General features: G+C 36.4%; 1 protein-coding gene across 2 annotated transcripts in view; it reads right to left on the minus strand.

Moving 5' to 3' along the window:
• Positions 1-2,199: 2,199 nt before the first annotated feature.
• The window catches only part of TLK1 (tousled like kinase 1), a 69,297-nt gene continuing 43,733 nt past the window's right edge, over positions 2,200-27,763 (minus strand). For both annotated transcript variants that reach the window (XM_074910489.1, XM_074910488.1), the window contains exons 10-21: positions 26,928-27,064; positions 25,516-25,704; positions 19,321-19,387; positions 15,565-15,662; positions 12,739-12,820; positions 12,382-12,473; positions 12,206-12,295; positions 11,218-11,387; positions 9,919-10,054; positions 7,301-7,412; positions 6,908-7,015; positions 2,200-3,950 (exon numbers count right to left, since the gene is read on the minus strand). In XM_074910489.1, the coding sequence (XP_074766590.1) occupies positions 3,774-3,950; positions 6,908-7,015; positions 7,301-7,412; positions 9,919-10,054; positions 11,218-11,387; positions 12,206-12,295; positions 12,382-12,473; positions 12,739-12,820; positions 15,565-15,662; positions 19,321-19,387; positions 25,516-25,704; positions 26,928-27,064 (1,458 nt within the window). In that variant the 3' untranslated portion in view covers positions 2,200-3,773. The remainder of the gene's footprint in view (positions 3,951-6,907; positions 7,016-7,300; positions 7,413-9,918; positions 10,055-11,217; positions 11,388-12,205; positions 12,296-12,381; positions 12,474-12,738; positions 12,821-15,564; positions 15,663-19,320; positions 19,388-25,515; positions 25,705-26,927; positions 27,065-27,763) is intronic.

Below are 27,763 nucleotides of genomic sequence, written 5' to 3' on the forward strand. Positions count from 1 at the left end.
CACCCAGCAGTGTCCCTTACCATTCCAGCCCTCTAGAAGACATGGTGGCAGGTGAGGAGGGGACAACTGCCACCACCTGCCCAGCCGGGGCCCCTCAGCTGCTTCAGCTCCTCTGTGACATGACAGGAGCAGCTTCAGCTCCAGCAGAGCTGAAATCCAGAGCAAGGCTGGAGAAGCAGCACTACTGAGGACCCGCACACCCGCCACAAACTGGATGTGCTGTGTCCTGCCTGGCCAGGAGAGCTACGGGATGGGGAGGACAGGCCTGGGCAGGCTGGTGGTCCTGCCTCAGACCTGTGGTTTCCTCACATTCAGGAAGACATCAAAGATGGAGCAGGAGCACCCAGGATGCTTCAGATCCCAGGGTGTCTTCCTTTCCAGGGCTTGTTCATTTTAAAGTCACCTGCTTGGGCCAGCAGCAGCAGGCCCCAGCTCCCACGCACAGAGCACCCCTCAGCAGTGGCTCGGCATCTCGCGCACCCGTGACTCGCATATCGAGAGGGCTCCTGGCTTTGTGGGCTTTTGAAAGCCTCTCTTTATTATGCAGCGGTTTGCTCATAGCCATAGTGTGTGAGGTCAGTAGCACTTGGGCAGTCGGCCAGCAATGCAATGCCCTTCCAGTCTTCTTGCGAGTGTTAAAGGCCCTTTTTAGAAAATTAAAATATTAACTAGCTTGAAAACTGTATCTATCAACTAGCATAGACTAAGCTAAGGGTGAATAATGTTCCTCATTTAAATCTGATCAACTGCAGCACAAACATAAATAAAATAAAAATAGTGCCTAAACACAGTTGTTTTCCAGAATCAAGCCAACCATTGTTAACACTGACTGCAATGATCTGTAGCACTACAATCACAGTTAAAACTACTCTTACAGTCACCTCTGTTTCATACATAGTTTTTTTTATTATACAGCAATGTAGTATTTTAGCATCTTCCAGTTAACGCAGAAATTTAAAAATACTTATGAATTTAAAGGAAGCTTTTTATTTCCAAGGTTCATTAAAAACTGCCTGATGGAAGTTTAACTTAATTCCTTTTGTCTACCTGCTGCTAAAACAAGAGCACTTAGAAAAATCAGTAAAATGTGCATGAAATACAGACTAACAACTGATGCATGAGTTACCTAGGAGTGGATCAGCATTCCTCCATGAGCAGCAGTAATTCAGGCTTCTAGACTCAGCTTCAAGGGTACTTCTATCCCAAGCACAAACTACTGGACCAAATATTAACTCAGATGTCATCTTGTGACCACAGAATGACTCCGTGTGGGGTAGAACACTTTTATTAACAGCACTGTAAGATGCTAGCACAAACACAACTGTGTGTATTGGGAGGTAAAAACTTTGCCACTTTGATTCAAAAGATGAGGTGGTGACTCTCCTTTTCTTTCATGTATTTCTGTATGAAATTTTGTTTAAAGTCAGTACTTAGGTTTCAGAAATGTGTATTTGTAAAGCTGGAATAAGTGCCATGTATTTAGCCACAGTAGCCTATTCCCAGATGCTAACAACAGGAAAAACAAGTTTGTATGCAATCACTGCAATGCATAAACCCCCTTATTATTAGGTAGCTGTAAAATTTCCAGCTACTTAAGTAGTTCTCTAATATATTGCCAAACTTCCCTTTACTAGGGGTAACCATAATACATCTGAGATAAATAAAAGTACAGTTAACACAATCCTACATCTCTTCCTTAGGCAAAACATCCTTCAATTTAACTTCTGATATCAACACATGCAGAACAAGAAGGAATAAAATCTAATGTGAGCCTACAGCTATGGCGCATTCTCCTTTGAACCCTGCACTCAGTCTTGTGCTATAGAGGGTGAAAAGGATGCAGTCCCAGTAGTCTGGTGTAGTATAAGGCAGAAAGACTCACTGTTTGAGTCAGATTTTATTCTACGAGCTAACTTTATTCCACTGTTAAAGAATTCTAGAAGGACCCATTGAAATACTTAAAATTGTTTCTGTGAGGTCTATTCAGTGAAATGATGTTTTGGTTACTTCATTACAACAGATATTTTACGTTTCATAGAATTCTTCCCTTTCACCTCCAACGTTACTTGAATTTATTATTCTATTATTGGCCTTTTGTTTGTAATTAAAGCGAGTTTTCTTTAAATAGCTAAGTGTAGCTCAGTGATATGGTTAGCTGATTTGCCCTTTGTTGAAATGCAAAAACATGCAATGAAAACCTTGAAATTTCAACTGTCATTGTTTATTACTGTTTTGGCTACATTCTCTACAATTTCAGCAGCATCTTAAAGAGACAGTTAATGTTTCTTTATATACAATGAAAACAAAATGGCTTGCAACATCAGAAACAAGAGCAACAGTTTAACTGTACAATACTAAATGAAAACCTGTGGTAATACAGCCTCCTTCTGCAACATGGACAAAATTACATATAGGTATCAGCATCAACAATGGGATAGTAAAAAGAATAGTGAATGCAAGATACACTGTTCTGAAAAGTAAGTTTCTACCATACAAGGCAGTTAGAAAATGTTTCATATTTTAAAATATCTGTACAAGCCACAAGAAACATTTCCTTGTTGATAGGAACTTCCAGAAATAGAGAATAACCATGAGCAACTTCTACATGTAGTATCAATGCGCTCTGCAGGTTGAGAACGCAATAAACTGACTTAAAGAACTGTACTGTGTATTGCCAACACAGATCAGTTTTACATGCCTTGACTGTTAATGAATTACCTACTCTTAATCTCTCTATAACGTACAGTTGACTTGCACCTTAAGGAGGTCATCTGATTCTTTTGCAAAAGTAAAAGCAACATCCTTTAGCAGCAATTAAAAGCGCCTTGAGGGAGACTTAAAAAAAATACAATATCCAATTAGAAAAAGCCATACTTTAAACATTTGTACAGGAATAAGTTGCTGAAATTTAACTGAAAATGTGACATCTGTACAACAATTTACAATAGAGCTAGAAGGGAATTTATCATTATTCCTGCATAGAACATTATACATGACCTGTTTGCATTTGGTTTCATACTGTTGCTTGCTTTTATCAAAAGCCTGGAAAGTTTCACAAGTTTCAATACCACAGCAAGTATAGTATTTTTAGAAAAACTGAGCGGACTTCAAGATTAGCAATCTATTTGAGAAGTAAGTACCAGGAATTCCATATCACCCTTCCAATCTAAATTCAGTGAAATACCACCACATTTTTGGAGGTACAAGCCTGAGTTGCCAAATAAAATACTACAATTTTATCTGAGGAATCTGATACAGAACATATCTTTGACCATTTCACACTCCTTACTTTGGTTTCAAAAGATCAGCGTCTTGGGAAGATGGCAGTTTATTTAGTTTATAACCAGGCACGGAATTTTTCCTGTGTTTTCAAATTTGCTCACTACCCTTTTTTATTTAAATAATGAAAAACTACCCTTCATGTTAAAACTTTCCAGTATCAACCAAATGTACTTTAAGTATTAAAAAGATTATTTACAATGTTCCCCAGAAAAAACTAAAAACCTTTTCTTCAGTCTTAAACACAGTATACCTGTTAAGTGTGTAACAGGCAGTGTCATCCTTCAACGTTTAAAGGTGTTTCTCAGAAGGGTACATTTATTCACAGTCCATGATCCATTCAAATCATACAAATGACACTACGTAGGAGGACTTCAGTCTGAAAACACAGTTATCAAACTTGTCTTGTGTAAAAACACTCATATGCTTTCAAGCTCAAGTCTGCATCTGGAAACTACACAAAGGTATCATGCCATTCCTCTGTTGGAGAAATTTCAGTATGAAATAATGCTTGAAGTAGGTGGTGTAGGGGATGCTGCTAGCCCAGTCATATGCAAGTTTCCTGAAGAATTTGATCTCCTCATATGAGGGAGAAGATAAGGATCATTAGCCAGCTGGTGGACATCAAATCTATCCTCTTTTCGGTATGCTAAACAGCGTCTGATAAAGGCCTAGAAAAGAAAAGTTAAAAAGTTACAATACCATTACAAATAATTACATCTACTTACAAGATATGCCTTTACATCAGATTACATCTGCTTAAATGTGCATGCTGTCCTGAATAAGCTAGTTTCTAAACAAATTCTTGTTCTTACGTAATTCAATTCAAATGACAGTGTAACACTTTACTACTGAGTCCAATGAAAAAGCATAACGTCACCATAGAAAAAAAAATCCATCAAATCAACTGGCTTCAAATATGATCTTCCGTGCTTAGGAACTATACTTACAAGTAAAACATTAGCATCTCACACAATCAGAATTCTGCCTGTGTTATCCCTGAACAGCTTAGTAAAAACCAGAAGCAAATGTCAGAGGACTGAAAAAGTAGAAAAGAGTTCCACAGAGCTTCTGAAGCCCTTCAGCTGTGTGGTAGATGTAGAGTATACAAAAGATGCAGGGACAGAATTTTCAACGGTTTAGCTGACCTCTGAAACAGGCATTACCACATGTGCCATGACAGAATAGAGCAAAATGTGAAATCTGACAATGGTGGTCGCCATGTTCCAAACGGATTAAATAACTAATACCCTATTTAAGAAACCACTATCTAGCTGGAACTCCTTTCACAGAAAAAACTCAATCCCATCCACTTAAAAATATCTAATCAGTTGAAAAATTCTGTAGCTAGCTTCAGGACTGTTCTTGAGACACTATGTTATCCTACGTTTAGGTCCATATGACATACGCCAATCAGTTTGTGCTCAAAGTTTCTGTCAAGTCTTATGTCTAGCATACACAGAACATTTGGTCTCCTGAGAGCTTGGACTCCAACATTTAATGATAGAAAATCCTTATTATTGCTGCAGAACTGAGCAGCACATCATTACTTAATTTAGAACTTAATTTAAAAGAATTACATATCTTTTCTTTGATAAATCTGTTCAGCTGTTTGTTCTTTGCTCCAATTAAAAACTGGAGATTAAAAGGAAAAAATCTGTGATAAAAGTTCCAAAGAAACTTGCTAGAATTTACTTCTATCATTTACATACCCAGCATGAACAAGGTACAAAATAAAAATCGTGTACATCTGTTAATATATATTCACATGTTCTTGGACTTCATGGATTTTAATCAAATTCTTCAAAATATATCCTTCATAACAAATGAATTGGTAAGAGTTGCTTGCAAGATCCTCAGACTAATAGTTTGGGTGTAAGATGCTTGTAAAATACTTGATGCTTCTGTGGCAGCCACATTATTGCAATGCAAAGGAGAACACCGCACAAAATTGGAAAGAGTGAAGAGGAGCAAAGGACAGTTACAGTCTGAAAAACTAACTAACAATGCCATTTCAGGTTCCATATTTATTTCATCTCCATGCTTTCCAAATCAGAATTTCAGTTTACAAGCTGTTCTTTTCCAACTGCCAGGCCTATAAATCTGAAAGACAATTTGGATTCTACACAGTCATCATAAATGGTCTGAATTTACAAGTTAGTCTGAAATTGTTTTATAGCATTTCTACCAGAGAATAATTTTTTCCTCTCTCTTACAGCTATCATGACAATAAGAGTGGAAGTGGAGAACACTGGAAGTTTACTTCAGTCTTTCAAACAAACAAACAGAACATGGAATGAACAGAGAATGTAAAACAAATTTCCCGTTCTCCACGCTGAACTGTCTACTCTTTCCCAACATCCTCTATGTAAGAACTACTAAAGACAAAGAAACACAAAGTTAAAAGACAGGGATATAAACTGTTAAAATGTAATGTTATCGGTTATGAGGTATATTTGTCAACTGCATTCAAGGGGCACAGTTTTTTCCAAATGGGGGTGAAAAAACAAAGCCAGCAAACAAAAACTCAAACAAACAAAAGCCTGAGGACAAAATACAATTCTTCAGCCAAATTTTAATAACCTTAACTGCACCTCGCTCTCTAACACTACTTTTAGAAAGTATAACCAATGGAAATATACCATGAATTGAAACAGTAGGTTTATGTACCCAAAAGACTTATTATCTTGGGAAGTTACAGCCTCTAGAAACAGGTTTCCTTTCCCTTTAACCTCTAGAAGCTAAATCGTAATATTCCTAAATTTTTTGCAGCTTGTGTCACAAATCTGTATGCTTTGTAGAAACTTGAATGTATCACGTATCTACTATATCTTTCAAAAATTGGGACAATTTTACAACACATATTATGTTTTCTTTCATGTTCACAGAACTGGATTTGTGTTGGGGATGATCACAGAAGCAATCATTTGGGAAACCACCTTAATCTGTTTCTGAATAGCTAGTCTGTGGAGATGAGTTTGATACTACAGATGTTTCAAAGTAAGAATTTTAAATACAGGAAACACTGCCATCCACACCTTTGTGGCTGATCAACTATTCTGGCAGTCTTTTTTCCTGAATCAGCATCAACATATAGATTCTTAATCTTAAGAATTTACGTTGATAACTCAGCTTGAGTTAATACACAACCTATGAACTTTCAAGGGGAAGACTGTTAGCAGGCATATCCAGCAGGTATTTGGTAGTCAAGCCAGTAAGGCTGCAGAGAATAACATTCACTATTTTCAGAAAGAGGTTGTTACTGTTAGCAGAAGTATTTCACAAGAACTTCTAGTGAGACAGCCTGAGTGAGACACATAAGGTCCTCTGGTAAAAGAAAAACAGACAATTTTTGAAGGTGGCCTACTTTAAAACTGCTTGCAAATTTCTGGAATATATATATATATATATATATATATATATATATATATATATATATATAGTCTCACTCTGAAGTACATGATTTTGAGAAGTTCCAAAGTTAAGTTTGCTTAAATAAAAACATCAGAATGCTAGGTCTCCATTATGCTTTCCATCCCACAGCACTCTTAAATTAACAGAAATTTTACAGTTGCATCCTTTGTGATGAAGGTCTTAGCTGTTACTCAGAAATCATATGAAAAGTTACCTTGGCTTCATTGCTTACAACAGGTTTGACAGGGAACTGAACTTCTGTGGCTTTTAATATTGTGTTTTCTTGTAAGATATCTTGCTGTGATTGATTGTGGCCAAATGGCTGAAAAATAAGCACATGATTTTCTTCATGAGAGTTATCCAAATACTTTGATTTCATAAATATTTATGCTACAGTAAGTTGTTGCAGTGTTAATACAAACTGCTAATCATTCTGTAAATAAAAAAAATACAGTCAAGATTTTCTACATTTCTTGCGGTATCAATGCACACCACCAAAAAGCAGCACAAGTAATTTTCCATGTGGATTCATGTCTTTATAAATCACAGTCTACTGGAAACAGGCATGTACACTAAAACTCAGATTTTCAAACAACATTTTCCTTACCTTTCTACCATAAAGGCATTGGAAAAAGATTACTCCAACTGACCATACATCAACCTTATTAGAAATCTTTGGTGGCTCTTTGCCAACTACAAAACACTCTGGGGGCAAGTACCTGGAAAACAAAACATGCATCTCAGTGTCTGCAAGAAGATATATGACATCACTAGAACCTGCTCAGATTATACAAGCACTTCACATACACATCTCTGATCTTTTGACAACTATACAGTTGCCTTACAATCCACATTCCAACACACCTTGCACACCTGTCAAAACTGACATTACGGTTTTCTGTACAGTCAGTCAGTCAAAGAGAGGGTCTATTTCATACAAGCACAAATACTAACATTATTTACCTAAATCACTAACTATATTTTCTTTTTCAGTTGGAATCCTAGGTTAAATATGAACCTTCTCCATCTATCAGATCAAGAAAAGATGAAAGCCATATAGGGCATTTTACAGCAAGGCCTGATTAGGAATCAAAGATAATGTACGTAAAGGGTCTTTATGCCATATCTAAGTTTTTAGTAAGAATGATGACATTAACCAGAGAAGTATACGGTAGACAAAGGTGATTGCTATTTCCATTCCTTATAATCTGCAGGAAGCCATACTTAAAGAGCTGAAAGTTGAGGAAGTGTCTGTGCCATTCCTGAATTACAAAAGAACTGGTGAAATGGAACCTCCTTCAACTAACAAACAAAACATCCTAAACATATCAATATGTGGGAATTTAAGTATTATTGACTGCAATATCTGAATTGAAAACAGCATTAAGGGCTATTAGAGCAACTACAGACTAGACATTCTTTCATCAACAGCATATAAAGCTTTAAAAGAAATTTAGAAGAAATATTTGTGGAAATGGAAATAAGCAGAAAAATGAGATAAGAATGCAACACAAATGAATTTCACACAGTATCACAAATCTCTCCTGCAATACTTGTGTACAATTCTGATTACAACAATCAAGAAAAATGAGCTTTAAGTAACGCAAGTGCAAAGAAAGCTACTAAAATGATCTGAAGAATGGAGAGCCTACAATTCAGGAGAAAAAAAGCTATAAAAACACCAAGGAGCAAGTATTAGGAAGGGAAACAACCTACTTCAGGGAGGACAGTGTTGGCACAGGAACAAACAAGAATAAACTGGCCACAAATAAACACAGTCTGTAAATTAGAGGATTAGGTTTCTAATGATCAGAGAACTGAGGTTACGGAACATACTTCAAATAAGATTACTGGGGACAAAACACTAACTAAATTTAATACAAACGTCTGTAAGTTTACAAAAGAGATTATGTGACCTAACTGCTGGGAAAGGCAGGTAACCAGACCCAGTGACTGAGGAAATCCCTTCCAGGACTATGCTGCTGACAGTTTGTGACATCTGCTCTGAACAGACTCATGCCCCACCTCAAACTCACTCAAAGTATTTCCCTCCTTAATGAAAATTTTGAGCTCTGAGAAAGTGTGAATTAGCAACACAGAGATTCATCATGAACCTATAATGGTCACAGACCTTTTTTGATCTCTTAGTTTTACAGCACCACTAGTGCCAGTGACATTTTAGATTAAATTCAAAGGCCAATGTTTTTTGACATACATTCCTACAATAAAATATTTAAATTGGTGTTTAAATACATAAAGCATTAAGAAGAGTAGCAAAAGCCTACCACTTCTAAAATGCTTCAACTTGAATAATCATCTTTTCCCAGCATGTGCGTACTGGCACTGTGCAAGAGTACGTGTGTTTTCTTTTCTAAAATATTGGAAAAGGCAAAAACTTTATTATGCGCAACTTCTGAATACGGGAAAAGTTGCAGAGCAAATGGGAATGACACTGGCTTCTCTGTTAAGTTAGGTTTCAGCTCCTGACTCTGATCTTACTACAGGCAGAATAAGGAGAAAGCAAATAAATTCACAAGTAACAACCTGGCCAATATAGGCTTTCTATTCCACCCACCCTGACACAGCTACCATGCACCCAGGCTCAAAGAGCTACTATGCCATGAAGAAGCTTCATCTTTAGAGAACAAATTCTAGAAACAGCTCTTCTGTAAACAATGTAATGCTTATTGTCATTCCTGTTCTGTAGGCAGCTCTAAAACTTCAGGTTTTTGGACAAGCACTAAAGTGCACACAGAAAACAAATCACAGCTGCTGAGCTGTCATTAACCTTTAGGATGGAAGAGTAAATACTCTTTTGTCCTAAGGACATTACCTGCTGGTAATCCCTGCTCTAAGATTTCCAAGGACTAAGCACCCACTCTTAATCATCATAGCTCTGTCAAACGTCTTCAACCACCTGCAGCCAAAGATTAAACACCTGCTTCTTCAGGGAAACCAAGTTTCTAAATCATAGTGATCATCTCCACATTTTTAGATATAAGTATAAAAATAAACAACACACACTCACACTCTCTTATCTTATTCATTACATTACCATTCTAACATTTGGGCATATCAGCATTCACAGCACTGCACAAAAATCTTTGTCATCCATGTTAGTATTTTTAATCCTAGCTCTCTCTCCAAATTGGCTTTATAAGAGAACATTTATGAAATCTGAACAACAACCCAGAGTCTACACAGCAAATTCAAACCAGGCATTACCAGTAAGTTCCTGCTCCCTGTGAAGTTAAATCCATTCCATCCACACCATAGCTATCATCATCCATTATTTTGGAGAGGCCAAAATCAGTAATTTTTATTTCTCCGCATGCTGTTCCATCTACAAGAAGGATATTACCTATCCAGGAAAAAAAAAAATTAAAAATTACCTCAAAAAATTAACAGAACGCTTTATTTTCAAAACCAGATTCATTTTTCAGGAACATCTAACTTCATGAGGGGTGACAACTTTACATCATCTTTATATCCTCAAGACTAGAGTAACTTGACTATGACACATTTCAGTGCAGTCTCAGGACTCTCTCTTGAGATTATCATCATCATCATCATCTGAAATGGCTCCCTCAACTGGGAGCTGGCTGGACAGTAAGGAAACACCAAAATGTAGTGAGGAAACACCAAAACACAGTAGTATCCCAATTACAATGAAGTTTCATATTTTCCTGCCCAGAACAAATCCTACACCAGAGGTTTCAGGGCTTGTATATGCCACAAAATTGTGCCAAGAAACTGCTGCAATATTATGAATCTTATTCCCTGTGTTAAAGTTGTACAATAATTTCTTGATATAAAAGTTATTTGATTAAATTCCTCTAAGAACAAAAACTAATGAGACTAAGAATACATTCTATACAGTTCCATAATGCGAGAGAAATCTATATGAACAATTTATTACACTGCAGGAAGCAAACAGGCTGGCACAGAGTGTTATGTGTAGCAGATTAAAATACATGAAGAATACAAGCCTCATTCATGTAAGGTGGTTACAAGTGCCAAGACAGAATACATGGTTCATGACAACATTTATTAGTCACTGTAAAGAAAACTTCTGCAGAGTCCTGTTTTAAAGAGCTTATGCTGGGGTGCTCAAAGCAATTGTTTACTTATTTACATCCTTTACAGGCTAAGAAATACATAAGGGAAAAATTATTTACACATTAGCATTCCACAATCAGACAGGATTGAGCCAACTAATGATCTTATCTTTTTTATATTGCTAAATACCAGGGTATGTATCCATGTGCTATATGATTTTTTTCCTACAAATTCAAGTCAAAATAGTACAAAGTAGAAGAGTTATGACTAATATTTTTCCAAAGAAAAAACAGATGATTTTGGCAATGAAACTAGAAAGAAAACGTACACACTTTTTTCAGTTGTTTACAATAAGCCTGATATACAGAAGATAACTTTGGTATTTTCAGACATGAATTACAAACAAAATGAAGGATTAAAAGAAAAAAAAGATGACATTTTTCAATCATAACATTTCTCATTTACCTGGTTTAAGGTCATAGTGTATAATAGGGGGCTTGATCTCATTGAGATACCGTAGTGCATTTACTATTTGCATTACAATGGACCTAGCTTCCTTCTCTGACATCAATTTATGTTGCTTGAGATAGAAATCCAAGTCATTGCCTTCACAGTATTCTAACACCGTGCAAAACCTAAAGTAGAGTTCAGAGAGACAAAATTAAATAACATATCAAACCGCACAATCAGAAATGGAGACATGACAACCAAGTTTGATACTGGCAAGTTTAAGAACATTAAAGAATATTAAACTATATTAATGAAATTGTTAATAGAACACATGGATCTATTAGCTTATGAAAACTGACACCAATCAGAACATTAATACTCATCAAAAGAGAAAATGCATCCATACTGACAAGACATTAGGTTAAAAAAACCCTTTATTTATGTAGGCATGTTTTTCAATATATTCACTATCCCTTAAGATATATTTTTATATATCCTTAATATATATTCATTCATATATATCCTTAATATATTTTCAATATATTCACTATCCCTTAAGATGCGACACAATTTCATGCAAAGAGGTGCAGTCCAGTGACCATGAGCTACACTTATGCTCATAACTCCTGATGTCATTTAGTCTTGGAAACTTGCCTAAGCTACAGCAGCCTTTCGGAGCTGCGCCGCAGCAGCCCTCACTCTGCCCAAAAAACTTCATAGCACTGCATATTCCTTTCACTCTCAGGACATCCTGCAGGGTTTGCTAGTCAGGTGTTGCAAAATACTGTTTTCATCACTTTATAGAAGGCCTGCAATCTTTAGCTGAGACAAAATTCTACAACTAGTGCATTTTGTTTTTAAGTTCTCTTAAGGAAACCCTAAACGCTTTGGCTGAAAGCAAGAACATACTATTTTTGTTCAAATACTCTTCATTCTGTTTATCTAATATACAGCACTAAAATTCTTTCCAAGTTCTAGAAAATATATCATTTTATGTACTTACGTATCTGTATCCAGGGAGAAGTAGTCATATAGTTTAACTATCCGGGGGTGATCCAGTTCTTTGTGTATTCTATACTCTCTGCAGGCATGTCTAAAAGAAGATGGATACATTAACCTTCTACAATCAATAAAATGCTATTCAATTTAACATATGAAGCGTAAGTCATTAATATTTACTTGTGGTAGTTTTCTTTCTTTTCATCCCTCCAGCTTTTGTTAAGCTGGTGAATCTTCACAGCAGCATATCTTTGTTCATAAAGATCAAAAGCCTAAAAAAGAAACCCACAAATATGGGAAAGTTATAACTGAAGATGATAAAAATAAAACTCAAAAAAGAGAGGAAAAAAAAATTGGCATGTAATTCACTATCTATTGTAATACTACCTTCCTCCATGGGTTAATGGAAATTTGCTCAATCAGTGTTTAAAAAGTATACCACATTACAATCCTTCTGCTTATTCAGATCCCCTCCCTCCCACATGTACAAATGTGCATAGATCAAATGTTAGTTTTAGCAGATCCAACACACTCTACCTTGTATACTTCACTGAAGCCACCTCGGCCAAGTAAATGGAGTAACAAATATCGTTCATTCAACGTGGGGTGATCTTTAAATCTCGAAAGAAAAAGAAAATTAATTTAATTCTATTTGAGGTAGACAAATAGTCTAAAATGTAAACCCCTTATTACTTCTCAAATGGAGCTTTCTTTTGACTAGCAATATATAATATGCTGAACGATATTACACCAGGTGTAACCTTATGGCACAACTACACAACATGGCCAGTTTCAGTATCTTTTGACTATTTAGTATACAAATGCTATCATAACACCATTGCTTAACTGGTCAATTTGGCAAACTTCCTGCTGTTTTTCTCTATTTTTGTAAGGATAAGAAAAGCACCCTTAAACTTAAGCATGTGATACAAGGACTCTCTCTTCCTTGTGCCAAATTTTAGAGGTCTCAAACTTAAGCTTTCTGGAACAGATGAGGAGGATATTCTTCCAATTTCACATGAAACATGACCAGATTTGTTGTACATACCTGTCTTTTTAACAAAATGGATTTTATACAACACTAAGAAGTTAACAAATAACAAGCGGCAATATGGAGAAAACACTCAAAAGAACTGACTATCTGCTCATACTCTAATCAAAAGCAAGAAGAAAACACTCCTAAACACAAAATGATGCTGCAGGACAGGGAAAAAGACCACACTCTCTCCTAAAACATGCTTAAGACAAAATACATCCTTCCATCCAACCAGGGGGAAGGGAGGTGAACACTCATCACATTTCTAGGGCAAAGATGAGACAACTATACTCACTAGGGCCCACTGCCAATTTTACTCCACAGAAAACTTTAAGGAAGTGTTTAGGGCTAGTCTGCCAACAGGTCATCCCATCCTTTCATGTTCTCTACAGTTTTTGAGGTATGGTCATAGATAGTCATGCATTTGAGGGAAGATGCATATTCTTGCTTACTGTGACCCTTCTAAACATAAAACTTTGATTTTCCTATGAAAATACATATTTCAATAATAAAGACATTTAAAAAATCATAAATAGTAAGTAATGCAGTCAGTGTAGAAGAAATAACAAATTTAGAAGTAGCATCATTAGGCGATTGATGTCATGTGACTAGCAGCCCAATTCTTTAAAAACACGACAAATTTAGATTTGTATTTTGTTGGTCCTTCTATTACAAGTATGCTTCTAGTAGGGCCAGTCTTGTGAACCTTACAACCTTCTGTCTCCACTGCTGCTTTTGCTACTCCATAGGGATCTCTGTGGCTCAGAACCTGAACCTTGCAGGTAGCCCCAGCATCACGTGGGCTCTAAACAGGGAAGCCCTAACCCACTCTCACCTTGCCCTGTTATCCCAGTGCAGTTGTAAAGAACACATGCAGGCATGTAACTTCACCCATCTCTAAACTGGGTGATATTTCCTACTCTTCATTGTCAAGGCTGTAACCCCAAACAGGTGAGTTTGCTGTCTACTTTACGTGCGGGACACCTGAGGAGGACATATATGGGTAGAAGGATGTAGAGGGCAATATTGCTAGAACAAGAAAGAGGGCTCAACTTCGTACCACAGCTGGAAGCTGAAAACACAGTAAAATTTGAGTCAGGACCCAACAGCTGCTTCACTTCAGAATCCTCTCCCTTATCAAATGGCCAAGTGGCCAAGACAGCAGGGGTTACAGACCTAAATTACTTCTCAGTTGCTTCTGTCTTCTATACTATAAGTGTAAGCTGCAGCTTGGCCACTTGGTAAATACTCAAGTCTAAAGTCCAACAGAAACATGAACACACACACATACACACACAGAGTTTAAAGCTTTTCATTCTGTACCATAAAATGTACCAACACTAACTGCAAAAAGTGAGCAGTGAAGCTGCAGTATTCTGCTTGCCCATGTCCTGTAACTCCGTTTTCAACAGGGCCTGTAATTCAGACATTCTTTGCCCCACATACACAGTATTTACACAGGCAAAGCCTCTAATTTTTCTGTGGCACTTATCCCTTCTTGTTGAAGGATCCTTTTAAAAAAAACCCCACTCCTTTAATGCAAACACTGAAGATTAAAAAAAGGTTATCATTTAATCTTCAAATAACCGCTTGTTTTTTTTTGTAGGGCATTTATTTTTAAAATAAAATATTCTTCCATTGAATTATAAGCATCAACACTCATATCCAAAACATAGCACCAGTTTAGCCATCAATTAGCATTATAGCTGCACGGTAACAAAAATTTTCTGTATTCCTGCAGGGTAGGTATGGGGACCATTAAAACAGTTAAGTACAATTTCACATCTTGTTGCTAATATTAAATAACAATTTAACATTATGATATATTGTCATGCAAGCTGAAGTACAGGGTAATATTTAATATAATACAAAAGACTTCACATTTCTCTTTTTCCTACTAGGTACCTAGTAGGAATGACATGACAGTGCAATAAAATCAAAGCTATTTGTAACTGCATCACAAAATTGCTGCTGTGGCATCAAACCTCCCCGCCATTTTCTTGCGTTATTGTTGGTTAAGTGAATTGTATTAGGTTCCCTTACAAGTGTTTTTTTTAAGCCTAGTTATATGGTCTAGGAAGTTTTAGGTCACCTGCACTATAAACTGTGCATATATGTTATTTCTTGTATATTCAATAAAATCATTAATAAGTTTACCAAATTATAAGTAATTCTATTTTTTCTGAAGTAAGCTTGTGTTTAGAATAGATACATAAACAAAGAGAACCAAAGAAAAAATTATGAATAAGCCTCTCTGTAGGTAAAAAGTGATTTTAGAGCATTATTTTTAAAATAGACATGCAAAACTAAGACGGTAAGTCTCTTACTGTGAATTATCTTCATTATTTATTCTTTTCAGTTCTCTTATGTGAAGATTCCTAACTCTTTCCAAACGTTCAAGTTCTGCTTGTATTTCTGCTTCTTCCTGAAAATGAAAAGAATGGAATATAAAAGCTCATTTACTCCCCGTTTGAAAGGGATATTTTTACCTCTGCATCAATACTAGTGGTGATGGAGGAACATTACATTACAAAACCCTGCTGAACTAGAAGAAAGCACTGCTTTTCTCTTAAAGCCAGAAAAATTCAGAAAGATAAGGCAAAAGCCTGTTTCAAGGAACCTCTCTGTCCATGAACCTACAGGTAATGGGATGTTCACAGTTTTGTTCTGCACTGTAGGGATGCTATTTGAAATGAGAGGCAGCTGGGTTTTGTACCTCAGCCAAGGAGAGAAATTATCTGGGAAGCGGTCTGAAATTGATGTACAAAGAAGAAAAAACTGAGATATGTGCAGTTATAGATTTTGTACAGAATGACAAATTAAGAAAAGATACTTAAAATATTTTGAGGCTGAAGTGCATATCAAAAAAAGAATAAAAGAGTAAGTCATTACAGCAGAAATGTTCTTAAGTTGTTGATATAAGACACCAAAACAAGCTAATTCAAAAAGATTTTTCCATTTGAATTTTATTAAAATTACAAACACAGAATGTGTATTGCCTAAGATTTTGAGTGCAATTTCAGAAGCAGCATGTCAGGTATGAGCACATTCTCTAACTAATTTCAGCACTTAAAATTACCTCATCTTCAGACTACATACTAGAGAACACTGAAAGAGTTGTTTATTCAGATTCTCTAAAAAAGCAAAAAATTCATTATGTCTAATTTGTGGAAATCTAGGTATCTATACTTGTAGTGAAAAACGTACACTCATTGAAAAGACACTGTAGAAAAGGTTGTATCAGAGTTACTACCTCTAGAACTTGAAAGTATGAACTAAAGGGGAGAAAAAAAATAGTCCATATCAGAAGCTCACAATTATGGAATTATTCTAGCTGAAAAGGAAAAAGAAGGCCTGGCATCTGGTATGTATTTTTTTAGTACCATTGCCAGTGGAAGCAGTGCCCCACATCATCTCTTGTTATTTTGGCATAGCTTCTTGAACAGTCACATTAGTGAACCAAACTGGAAAACTAATCTTTTCTTTTGAAAAAAAAGCCAAAACAAAACACCCCTAAACAACAAAAAAACCCAAACAAAAAACCAAAGAGCAAGCCTCACAAAAAGATACATACTTCACTTCTTAAATAAGCTAGATCAGCTCTCCAATCCAATTTATACTGTGACTGCACAATCTGGTGGTACTGGTAAAAGCAACAGGGCAACGAGTCATGGTACAAGGGAATGGAGGCAGAAGTCAGCAGAGGGAAGAGAAAATGCCATAAAGCTGGTGTTTCCAAACACTGTATATCATAAAACCACATCCTGAAACAAGAACTGTATTTATATAATCTAAAACACACATTAAATGACCACATTTCCAATGAGTTGAGGAGTCCGGACCAGATGATTTCACTGGATATCCTGAATCCCTCCCCATAAGCTAAGGAAAAAAACCTCTCATCCCCAAAGATGAGATGAATGAACTTCCGTTCAGAAAACAAAAATCAAATTCTTAATAATTTAAAAGCTAGACTAAGTTAATACTAATCTGCTAGCAGATCTGGGTGGACCATTTGTCCATATATGTCAAGGGCTTTTTTTCCCCCTGTTTATATAATGTTAAACTCTTTTTTACAAAAAATATTTAGATTCATCCTTGCAGTTCTCTGTTAAATACCCTGAAATGATATGCAGTTTCTCGTAACCCAATAATCCTTTATAAAAAATTCTAGCCCTTCTCCCCAACAAAAGGCCGTACACTTATACACACACAATTGTCAATGTTCTTCCCAAAGGCTGACCAAAAAAAAAAAAAAAAAAAAAAAAATCCATCGGTTATGCCTCTTTTGGGCTTTTTTGTTCATATATTATGCAATTCAGTGGTTCTCAAAATGTGGTTCATAGGCCAGTGTTAGTCCAAAGAGAACTGGCTGGTTGCATTGTTTCCAGCTGTTATTTAGGACACTCAGGCTGTGAATACCTTTAAGCAAGAATGAACCAGCTTAGCTGCCTCAGGTCACTGCTATATAAAAGGAAGTGAGAAAACAAGAGCCTCTCTCCAGGACCAAAGCTGCTAGCTAGAAAAGAATTTCCTGGGGAGCAGAAGGAAAAGAAAACTGATGGTGGCAGTGTGTACAGGGCACCAAAAATAAGAGCACCAGGAAAGCATCTGGAGAGTGAAAAGGAAGAGGAGCAAAATAGCATATGCAGAAGGAAAGAAAAAAAACCACAACGAGCAAAGAAGCAGTAGGGAAGAAATACAGCCACATGAAAAGATGGTAACAAAACTGTTTTTCTTAGTTAACAACAAAATCTGTATCACACATAAATATTAAAATGCAAGTATGTATTTTTATTTTCAGATATATTCAAACAAGGTTTGCTAAGAAATAACGTTTGTTTCTCCTCTGGCATTCAGTTAGGTAAGTCCCTTCTTATACAGAGTACCCCCCAGCATGGATGCTAGAGGTGAAAACAGAATTTGGGTATTAAACAACTTTGAAACAGCTTCCTTCATGTGTTACTTGAAATTTCTATTAGACTTCAAAAAAGTTAAAGCATGGAAAAAACCTACAGAATTTCATGTGAAGCTGGTGCTACTTCTAAAGCATTAACAATTAAGAACTATGTGGTTACTCTACTTCACTAGTGCCAACAAGTTTATACACAGATTCCCTACCACAAGTACATTCTTGTCATATTCTTTAAAAACAGCATCAGTTTTCTCAAGGGGTCCAGTTCAATTTATTATAGTAGTATTTATAACAGGTGACTTGCACATTTGAAGAGAACAGGCCTGAAACAGACTCTTAACAACACTTCAAGGGGAAAAACACTATCACCTGTTTTGACTGAGCATCTCAAGAACTACTGCTCAGCAGGTAAAGGTACCTTCCTTCCACAGTTGTTGAGATATTTGCGCCTGCTTCAACTGTCATTCTTTTTCACAGGTTATTCCTCAATTTTCTTGAATAAGCAATAGTTTGTTAATATCATAATTATCTCATTACACAGAATGATAGGCTTTCGAGAAAAAAGTACTGCTGTTTTTTTCAAAAGTCAAAAACTGGAGTAAAATATCCAACCGCAAAACCATGTAAGATACAGAGAAAAGATTTTTCAATAAAAGTAGGAAAATTACACTCTCTCTTGGGATAGGTAGTATGCTAACTGGTAACAACTGAAGTGGATACTGTAGATTATCAAAACATTATATTCTTTAGAAACGCAATGCTTTGTAAATTGGACCTTTATAAAGGTCAAAAACTAATGTAAAAAACCTATGTATCAAACTTGGCTGACTCCAATTCCTCAGCTCTGAAACACAAGCAGTACTGGTGGCATCATCACTGTTACCTCTGTTAGAAGGATTCAAGGAACCAGTACAGTGTTACACTACACTAGATGGACTCACTACTACTCTGCTGTATTCCCAGTGTTTATGGTAAGTTTACAAAAAGAAAAAAAAAAAAAAGAGGAAAGCCACTAATAAGCATGAAATTGTACCACACTTTTAGTATTAAGTTTTCTAATCAAATAGCTCTCAACAAGACCTCTCCTTACTTTGATAGTACTAGTTTTTATGGATTTGCACATGGTAAAAAAAAAAAATTATCTTAGAAAAACAGACCGTATACATACCTTTTTGAGATGTCCTAACCGAAGTTTGAAAATTTCTTCCTGTTCATGATACTCTGCTAGAGTCAAACTGAAAAAACAAACCTAACATGTAATTATAGCTGTTATACAATGGTAAACAAAACAAGAGCATTCTTACTTAAGAACTACAGAAAATCAAGTATCTTATGTTAATTATTTATTAGGACTACATTTTACATGAACATCTTGGTTTGGAATTTCAGGGTCAAAACACACTTAACAAAATGCTTCTGGGCCTGGTGTTCCGGAATACTAACTGCCTCTCCCACTGGACCATTTCTGTTCTCTCAGCCTGTTAGATTATCTGGGCGCATCCTGAATCATATAATCATCCCAGTATTTCAGTTGATGCTACTCCACTGCTTGGTTCTCAACTCTAACACTTAATGAACCAAGGGATGGAGATCCAGAAACCAACTAGACAAGACTGACAGCACTGGTTTTTTGAGCTGTGATTTAAAGAACGTAGTGCAAGACCATACATTCCAACTTCATTAACACTATATTTTGCATGAGACCACAAATTCAGTTTTGAAATGGCATGCGACTCTTGCTTGTTCTCTTTTCATCTTTCTTTGAGAAAAGATTCCTGCCTACAATTCATTCAGTGTCCCCTCACTGCCTGTAGACTTGCTAGGACACAAAGTCAGTTATCACACAGAGGATCTAGACTGTTCATACAGATCAGTAACTAAGAAACCCACAAAATGACTGCATGCAGTATCCAGCTGACAAATGAACAGAAAAGACATAGAAGACAAGCTACCAAAGAAAAGAAACTAGACTTCAAGTTGCAGAGAAGAAACCATACACGTATGATGAAGGGGAACAGGGGATGGGGAAGAAGAAAAAAGTATGGCTTCCTTGAAAAGATTCACACAAAGGCAACAGATTGAGGAAATCTGCCTTTCCAAGAAAGGTAAAAGGTCCCATAGTATCAGATTTTGAGACCAAGCATTTATATTGTTTCCTGGTAGAATCTCCTCTAATTTTAGACAATTTACACTACATTTTACAAGAGGCATTAAAGCAAATGTAAAATGGGGTGGCTCAATAGCTAGAAAAGCTGGCAATGCATTCTCTGTATAGTCCAAACAACAGCAAGAAACTTAAGAAAACAATGCTCTAAATCCTGCTGTAATATGTCTGCTAGACCTATCAAAGAGAGCATCAAGGCCACACTAGACAACTCACAGTGGCATCCCTGACATTTTTTCAATACTTCTACTCAAACAGCAAACTACTTTAACATGGATTAAGTTCTCAATTAAAAAAGGCAAAGGATCAATGCCAATGTGTACGAGGTTGAGTATTATTCCCTCCGGATTATTGTCTGCAGTATAAATTACAGGTTTATGCATTTCCAGAAACACAGATAGTAAAGTCTATGTTTCTCAGGAAGAAGAGTATTTTGGTGGCTTAGCAAAGCTAAACCACAAGTAAAACACAGTAAAAATATCAATTTTATGATATGACCTTCCAGAATTTTCAACAAACACTGAGAGCCCTAAAACCATATATTCCCTGAAAAACTAACATAATATAGGAAATCTGGTCCTTTTTATAAAACCTCAGCTATCTACACAGTGTTATGACAAAGTGCCCAGACAGCTCTAGCAAGTAATGCCTTCCAAAAAGTTCTTAAATAGCCCTCTTGAGCACACAACGCAAGTTAGAGGTCATATTGAAAACATTAAGATTCAAAGTCACTCTTTCCATGTTTCCACACTATATCCCAATAAACGACTGTTTTCCATTTTTCTATTTCCTTACAAATCTAACTCTATTAGAGGCACAGCATGATTCACAGCAATTTGAAACTGTTGTTACTGACCACCACATTTTGGAGGAAGGCATACAAAATGCTGAACTGTACAGACGTAGTCACTTTGGATTTTGTTCATTTACTTATGAAGAACAAAAGTTTATTCCTTCATATTCAGAAACATTTGCCTTTTTTTTTTTTAGGAGTTTATTATGTTTTATCTATAAATATATGGTACTTTATATTCATATTAAAATAGCACACAACGAACAGCAGCGAAACTGACAGTGTGCATGCTGTCTGTTTTCTGACTATAGGCCACCACCCTGCTGCACAGGCTGAAAACACCCAGCCTAGAGACTGCTTCCCATCAGCCCATCACCTCCCACACGTATCGACCCACCGTCTTTTGCAGGGCAGAAGCATGCTCGAGGCATCTTCTGAAACAGAAGTCACCCACGAGACACCATCATTTCCCACAGAAGGGGTTGCTCCTCCATCACCTGAGACACACAGGTCTCTTCAGATGTGGTAGAAGAAACATTGAAGAGCACAGGGGAGGGACATCGACCAGAAACAGGCTGCTGCCAACCACTAAATGAACTTAAATTAAGACAGTCAAGCTTGAGGCTAATCTGAGGAGCGCTAGGGAAGAAGGGCAGCTGGGAGTAGGTTGCATGAATTAATCTGGTAACAGTCTGGTCCTGATGATGATCTTTTCTGCTCAAAATTACTGTGCAGTAAATGCCGTACTTTAACTGTCCACAGCCAAAGGAACTACCATACACATGCAACGAATTTCTGAAATTCCTAAAAAAAGGCACTGGACAAATTCTGTGCATGTAGTGTAATATAGCTGTGACGTGTAGGGCCATGGTGGGCTACCTTTACTTGTCGCTGGAAGAAAGTGGACAGCTTACCTGGAAGGCTTATCACCAATGTAAACTTTTTTTTTTTTTTTAAATTAGCAAAAATAGGCCTTCCAGTCATTTAAACAATGTTTTCATAGCCAAATTCAAAAGTTCTGACACAGTATGACATAACCATTCTTCTTTGCACTTCTTCCTCACAAGTTCAGACAAAATCTTGTTCTATGATCAAAACACTCTTACTAGTCGGTACAGACAAGACCCAAAAAACCCAGAAAGGTCACATGATCCTGGGTTTTCACTATGATCAAGCCTGGCACATTTAGAATCATCTCTCCTCCCACCTTTTTCCAGTTGAAAAACCATCCTGGATATATAGGCACAGCAGAATGCAGCCATGACCCCAAACAGCCATACACACATCCAATAAAAGTTTTTTGCTACAATTTCTGAAGCACTCCTTTTTTGGCCCAACTTTATTCTCACTCTAGTTCCTCAAATTTCTACAAGGATGGGCAGATGCTGACCAAGTCAAAGCCTTCCATGAGGTCTTTTTGCCCATTGTTTCCACGTTTGCCTTAGAAAGAGACTGCCTCAGGAAAGGAGCTGTCTTTACTCGTCCTGTAAAGCCCAGACACATTGTTGGCACTTAAGCCTGAAAAAGTTTCTGAAAATATTTTTATTTGTTCCATACAGAACAGAATGCTCCCTGTAAATGATGCATTTGTTCAGCTGCAGTAACAAAATCTGCCAGCTCCCTCTGCTCTCCTATTACAAATCTCATGCAGGGACAAAGATGCATGCAGACTCCCATGGAAGAACTGGGAAGCAGAGGAAGAGGTGGCTGCTCTTGAATACAACTGATGTGGCTGAAGCTGCACCGGAAGGACTATGTCACCTAAACTATCAAGATTGAAATTACTTTTTACTTTTGGTTTGGGCCACCAAGAGGGGAAGAATGATGGAAAACCAAGGCAGTGTTTAGGCTCATCTGTTGCATGCTATTTAAGCACCAAACACATCATTCACTCACAGGACACTGGCAGATGGACACTTCTACACTAATAATAACTTCGTTGCAAAAATTTTGATTTTAAATTTGTATCACAGACTGTAGTATATTCAGCTAAACTAAAACAATGCCCTTATTAAGAGGTAACACCTTCAATCCATTTTAAAACACTTAACACCTGTTTTCTAAATGGGCTTCAGTAATACTATTTGTTACAAAGCTATAGAACCATTTTGTCTTGTCAGTACCTGCAAACACAACGTTGGTGGAGACACTTGTTGCTAACAACTGCTAGCAAGTTGTCGGTTTGTTTAAAAAAGATCTGCCTAATCACTTGCATATATGTTCTACTGATTTACTATGGGTTTGTTCATTAAACTCAAGCAGCCCTGCATTTCCCTATGCCTCATATAAACAAAACATCTTCCATTTGGCTATACTAATTAAGATCATTACTTTTGAAGTAACACGGGAACAGTGATAAGTACAATGTAACAGAGGGGAATCACATACAGCAGATGACAAATTTACTCTAAAATGGAAGTGCACAGTTAGTTATTGTTTTACCAAGATACCCAAAACATATTTAATTCTGTACTGAGAAGCAGAGAGGAGTCAACATGTAATACTATGACACAAAGCTATATCAAATCCTAAATACAAACATTAAAAAACCCTTTTCAAGTAAAGGCCTAAGAGCATGATGAGGCTTAATGATTCTGTGATCTCAGGACACATTACAGACCTTCTCAAAGGTCTGAAACAAAATCTGTTAGTTTATCATATAGGCAAGCAATCTCATATGTAGATTATATAATGAATAAATTAGGATACTTAGAGGCACAACTGTTTGTTTCAATAACAATTTACAATTATGCTAGCATTAAATACAAAAGGGCAATTATGATTGTTGGCTTGGAAATTGCAGAATCAACAAGCATTTTCATGTGACATTTAAAACGTAACTGGTTAAGCCAAATGAAATGAAAATTTGAAGTTTTTAGTCATTTTGAAATTATTTAAAACCTGATAACACCAAAAAATACTCAGAAGGCTTTTATCAGGAATTCATCTTGTCCTATTTAACAATCAGAATACGTCTTCTGTATTTTTTTTCCAAATGTATATTTTATCACCTCCTAAAGCAGCAATAAGATAATGGAAATTTAACATGAATGAAGACATGGCCAAACCCTGACAAATTAAAAGGTCTGTAATTTTTCAGGTCTCTTCCATTACTTAAATGTTACTTTCAATAACAAGAGATACTACATTCAAACAAAATGGTATTTTTAACATAAATGTAATCTTTACCGTACTACTCAGAAGTATTAATTATGTTCTAAGAAGAAGAAGAAACATAGGCACTAAGTATGACTAAAGAGTCAATTTGAGCAGTGATTCTTCAGCTCTCTACCAAAATACATGAGTAGCACTAATCAAGATTTACGTACATCAGCCTTACTACCGTATTTTCATGATACTTTTGTCACAGCCAAACAATTTCAACAACATGAACTTTAAGAATGATGCATTATGCAAAACATATGCAGCTATCTTCAAAGTGATGGTCCAAACGTATGTATTTTGCAGATCAAAGCAGAGTGATATATTTACTCCCACCCCCCGAGGTATAAATTACTACCTCCACAAGTGAGAGGTGACAGGTGACCATGTTCACATATGTAGCCTACTTCTTCAAAGTAACACATATTAATTTGTTAGTCTTTTCAACTCTAGTTATTTACTTTTTATTTAATTGACTAGGAACAGATATACTATCAGCTGCAGCCTCTTAGCATCAAGGGCAGTAACTAGTATCTCCAAGTACCAACTTCTTGAATTACTCAAATTAAATGTCAAGAACACATCTGTCTGCGCCTTGAATTATACCATTTCTGTCTGCAGAAAAAATGTCACTTGAAAAATGAAGAATTATTTGATAGCTCTCAATTTTTATGTTTAAATGACAAAAAAATTTCAACACTGTCAATATGTGAAATGGGATCAGTAACTTCTGACAGTTGCTCTCAGGATCTAACATTCAGAAGAGGGGAAAAAAAAAAAAAAAAAAAAGATTTTTTTCTGTTTGTTTTTAGACATGTCTTCCAATCTTAAAGGCTGACAAAAGCTTCTCTTGTCAGCTAAAGACTGTTTTATGAAAAATGAAATTATCTCTTAACTGAAGGAAAGGCTCCTAAACCAATGTGGACCAAGAAAAGTTCAATAGGTATCAGTGACATTATAAGAGTGGGAAACCAGAATAAAGACTCTTCTAGATCAGGAATACAGAAGGAACATTGCATAAATACAGAATGGCCCTTTCTCTGGTGACTTTACCAAAAATAAATTGGGCAATTGTATGACATCTTCATAGGCAGTGGTGCAAATTTCCCTAACATCAGCAAGTCGTCAGTGAGAATATAGCTGCTGAATATACTGAGTGTCTTTTTATGCTGTTATTTGAATAGAACTCACAGAGACAATATCTGAGAATTTATGTAAAAGACTGATTGAAATGTTAAACTTACAGCTGTGGTAAATTGGGTCTAACAAAGGGATCGTTTTCTGCCCCATTCACAGCTTTATTTTTCCTCTGCTTGGGTTCAGAATTGGCAGATGGTGCCTGAGAATTATTTGTAGTTGGAGGCTTTCGCTTGGCCAGGAGCTTTCTTTGCCTTTCAATGTCTTCCCTTTGTTGATTCACCCATTCTTGCTGCCTGTAAACCCCAAAGAAAGCTTTATTAAGTTTAATAATGTTGCATTTTTTAAAGAACTATATTTTTAACTGATAAAGCATTAAGGAATTTTAAGAAAACTTACTGCACATGTGAAAATGTTTCCTAGGAAAAACAACAACAATGTTCTTCATGAGGTGGAAAAATTTTGCTAAAGTTTTGGCACAATTTACTTTTGAAATATGTGGTGTGGGGTTTTTTGTTTTGGTTTTGAAAGTGTTACATGATTTCTGCATTAGGAAAATAAAAAGATGTACCTGAGTTGGTGGATACTTTCTTTTACACCATCAAAAGAAATGTAACAAAGTCAATAAAAAGTACTTGATTTTTATAGGCCAAATACTGAATTTGATCTGACCATTCCCAAATAAATCATCAGTTTGGTTGTATGGCAATTACAGCTTTTATACAAAACACTTAATACAGATTGTTTTTAAGATTGTCTTAAAAAAACAACTCCCTAGGCAATCACATAATGCTAAGACTACATATTGCCCTTCAAAAACTAAAGTCTTGGTGAACTGCTTCTCTCTCTCCTTCCCCCCAGCCCCAAAGACTGAATCAGACCTGTTACCAAAGAACACCTTTTAAGGCATTGTATAATTATTTTACCCCATTTTATGGGTCTCCCAGAGTCCTTTTCCTGGGTCCCATCTCTGCTGAAATACCTGCTGCAGCAGCTCCTTTTCAGGTGGCTGCTTTCCCCCATCCACTTGCACTAGACCCTATCTGAGGCTGTCAGATTTGTCACTCTTCCTTCATGGCACTGAGGAGCTGAATACCTGAAAAAGCTGCTACAGTGAAGGATGTACAGGCAGCACTTATGTGACCAATGAGAACTCCACAGACCTCATCTACCCCAATAATCACCAGATACACAGTTAGCTGCTTGAAAAATCACTGATTTAGTTTTATAGGTATTCAGCTCAGCTGGTAGAAAGAATCAAATGCCACTCATATAGTACATTCATGCTTTTCTAAGGATAGTTAAAATCACGTGAAACCAAACTGTCCTTCAAAGACACTCAGCCTTAGTATTCTCTCATTTGATTAAGGGAGTTCTGTACTGTATTCTCAGTCTTCAAAAGTCAAAGCAAAATACAACATATGAAAAGCTGCTCCAACCTCAGAACCTTAGTAATAAAAAAATCCACTAGAGGGAACTAACAATTAGCGAGAATTTTAAGAACATAGCATTGACTAACTTCACAAGATTTTGAAATGCAAAGCCATCTGTCCACTGTTCAGTAAATGAAGCACCATGACGAACTGTTGTAAAATGCCCCAGGCGTAATCTGTCTTGCATGCTCTTCTCTCTGCTTGCCAGCTTTTCCTGTGTGCTCTAAGAAAACAAAACAAAACAAAAAAAAAATCATATTTAGTAATACTAAAGTGTTCAAAACGTCAGTAAAACACTTAGGTTTTTTGCCTCCAACAACTTTCTAAGGGAGAGATAAAAGGAGAGTAAATGAAAATATCTTGTATTACATTTATTCTAATTTCTGCAGAACTCAAACATCTGCAGTTGTCAAAACTGGGACTAATGACAATTTGTGCAAAAAAAAATTTCTGAGTTTGACTCAGTTTTCCTAAGAAGTTTGCTGTCCTTCATCATTAACAAAACATTTTATTTGTAAACACAGTAAAACTGATACAGTATCAGCATCATACAGGCATATAATTAAGACTATGTCTTATGTATATGCCTATTATAATACACGAGCCTGCTTAGATATCAGAAAGAGTGCACCTACTTAAGCCTGGAAACTCCCCTGATAGAGCATCTATGTTACTACTTGTACCAAACTGACTGAGCTCAGAACTCTCTAGGTGGAATGCACTGCAGGTAGACTTAACTGCCATCAGATACTCACTCGCAGTAATAGAAGCAGATGCCTTTCTCAGAATCAGTCACTACTACCACAAGCATCCTTGGGATGTATGTGATAAATGACTACCTAGTCTGTTTCAGCACAAGAGCAGCACTGAACACTGCTGATGGACAGAAACTTCTTTAATAGCTACAAATGCTTGCTTCTTA

The sequence above is a fragment of the Athene noctua genome, chromosome 7 (assembly GCF_965140245.1).
Source record: "Athene noctua chromosome 7, bAthNoc1.hap1.1, whole genome shotgun sequence".
NCBI classification, from domain to species: Eukaryota; Metazoa; Chordata; class Aves; order Strigiformes; family Strigidae; genus Athene; species Athene noctua.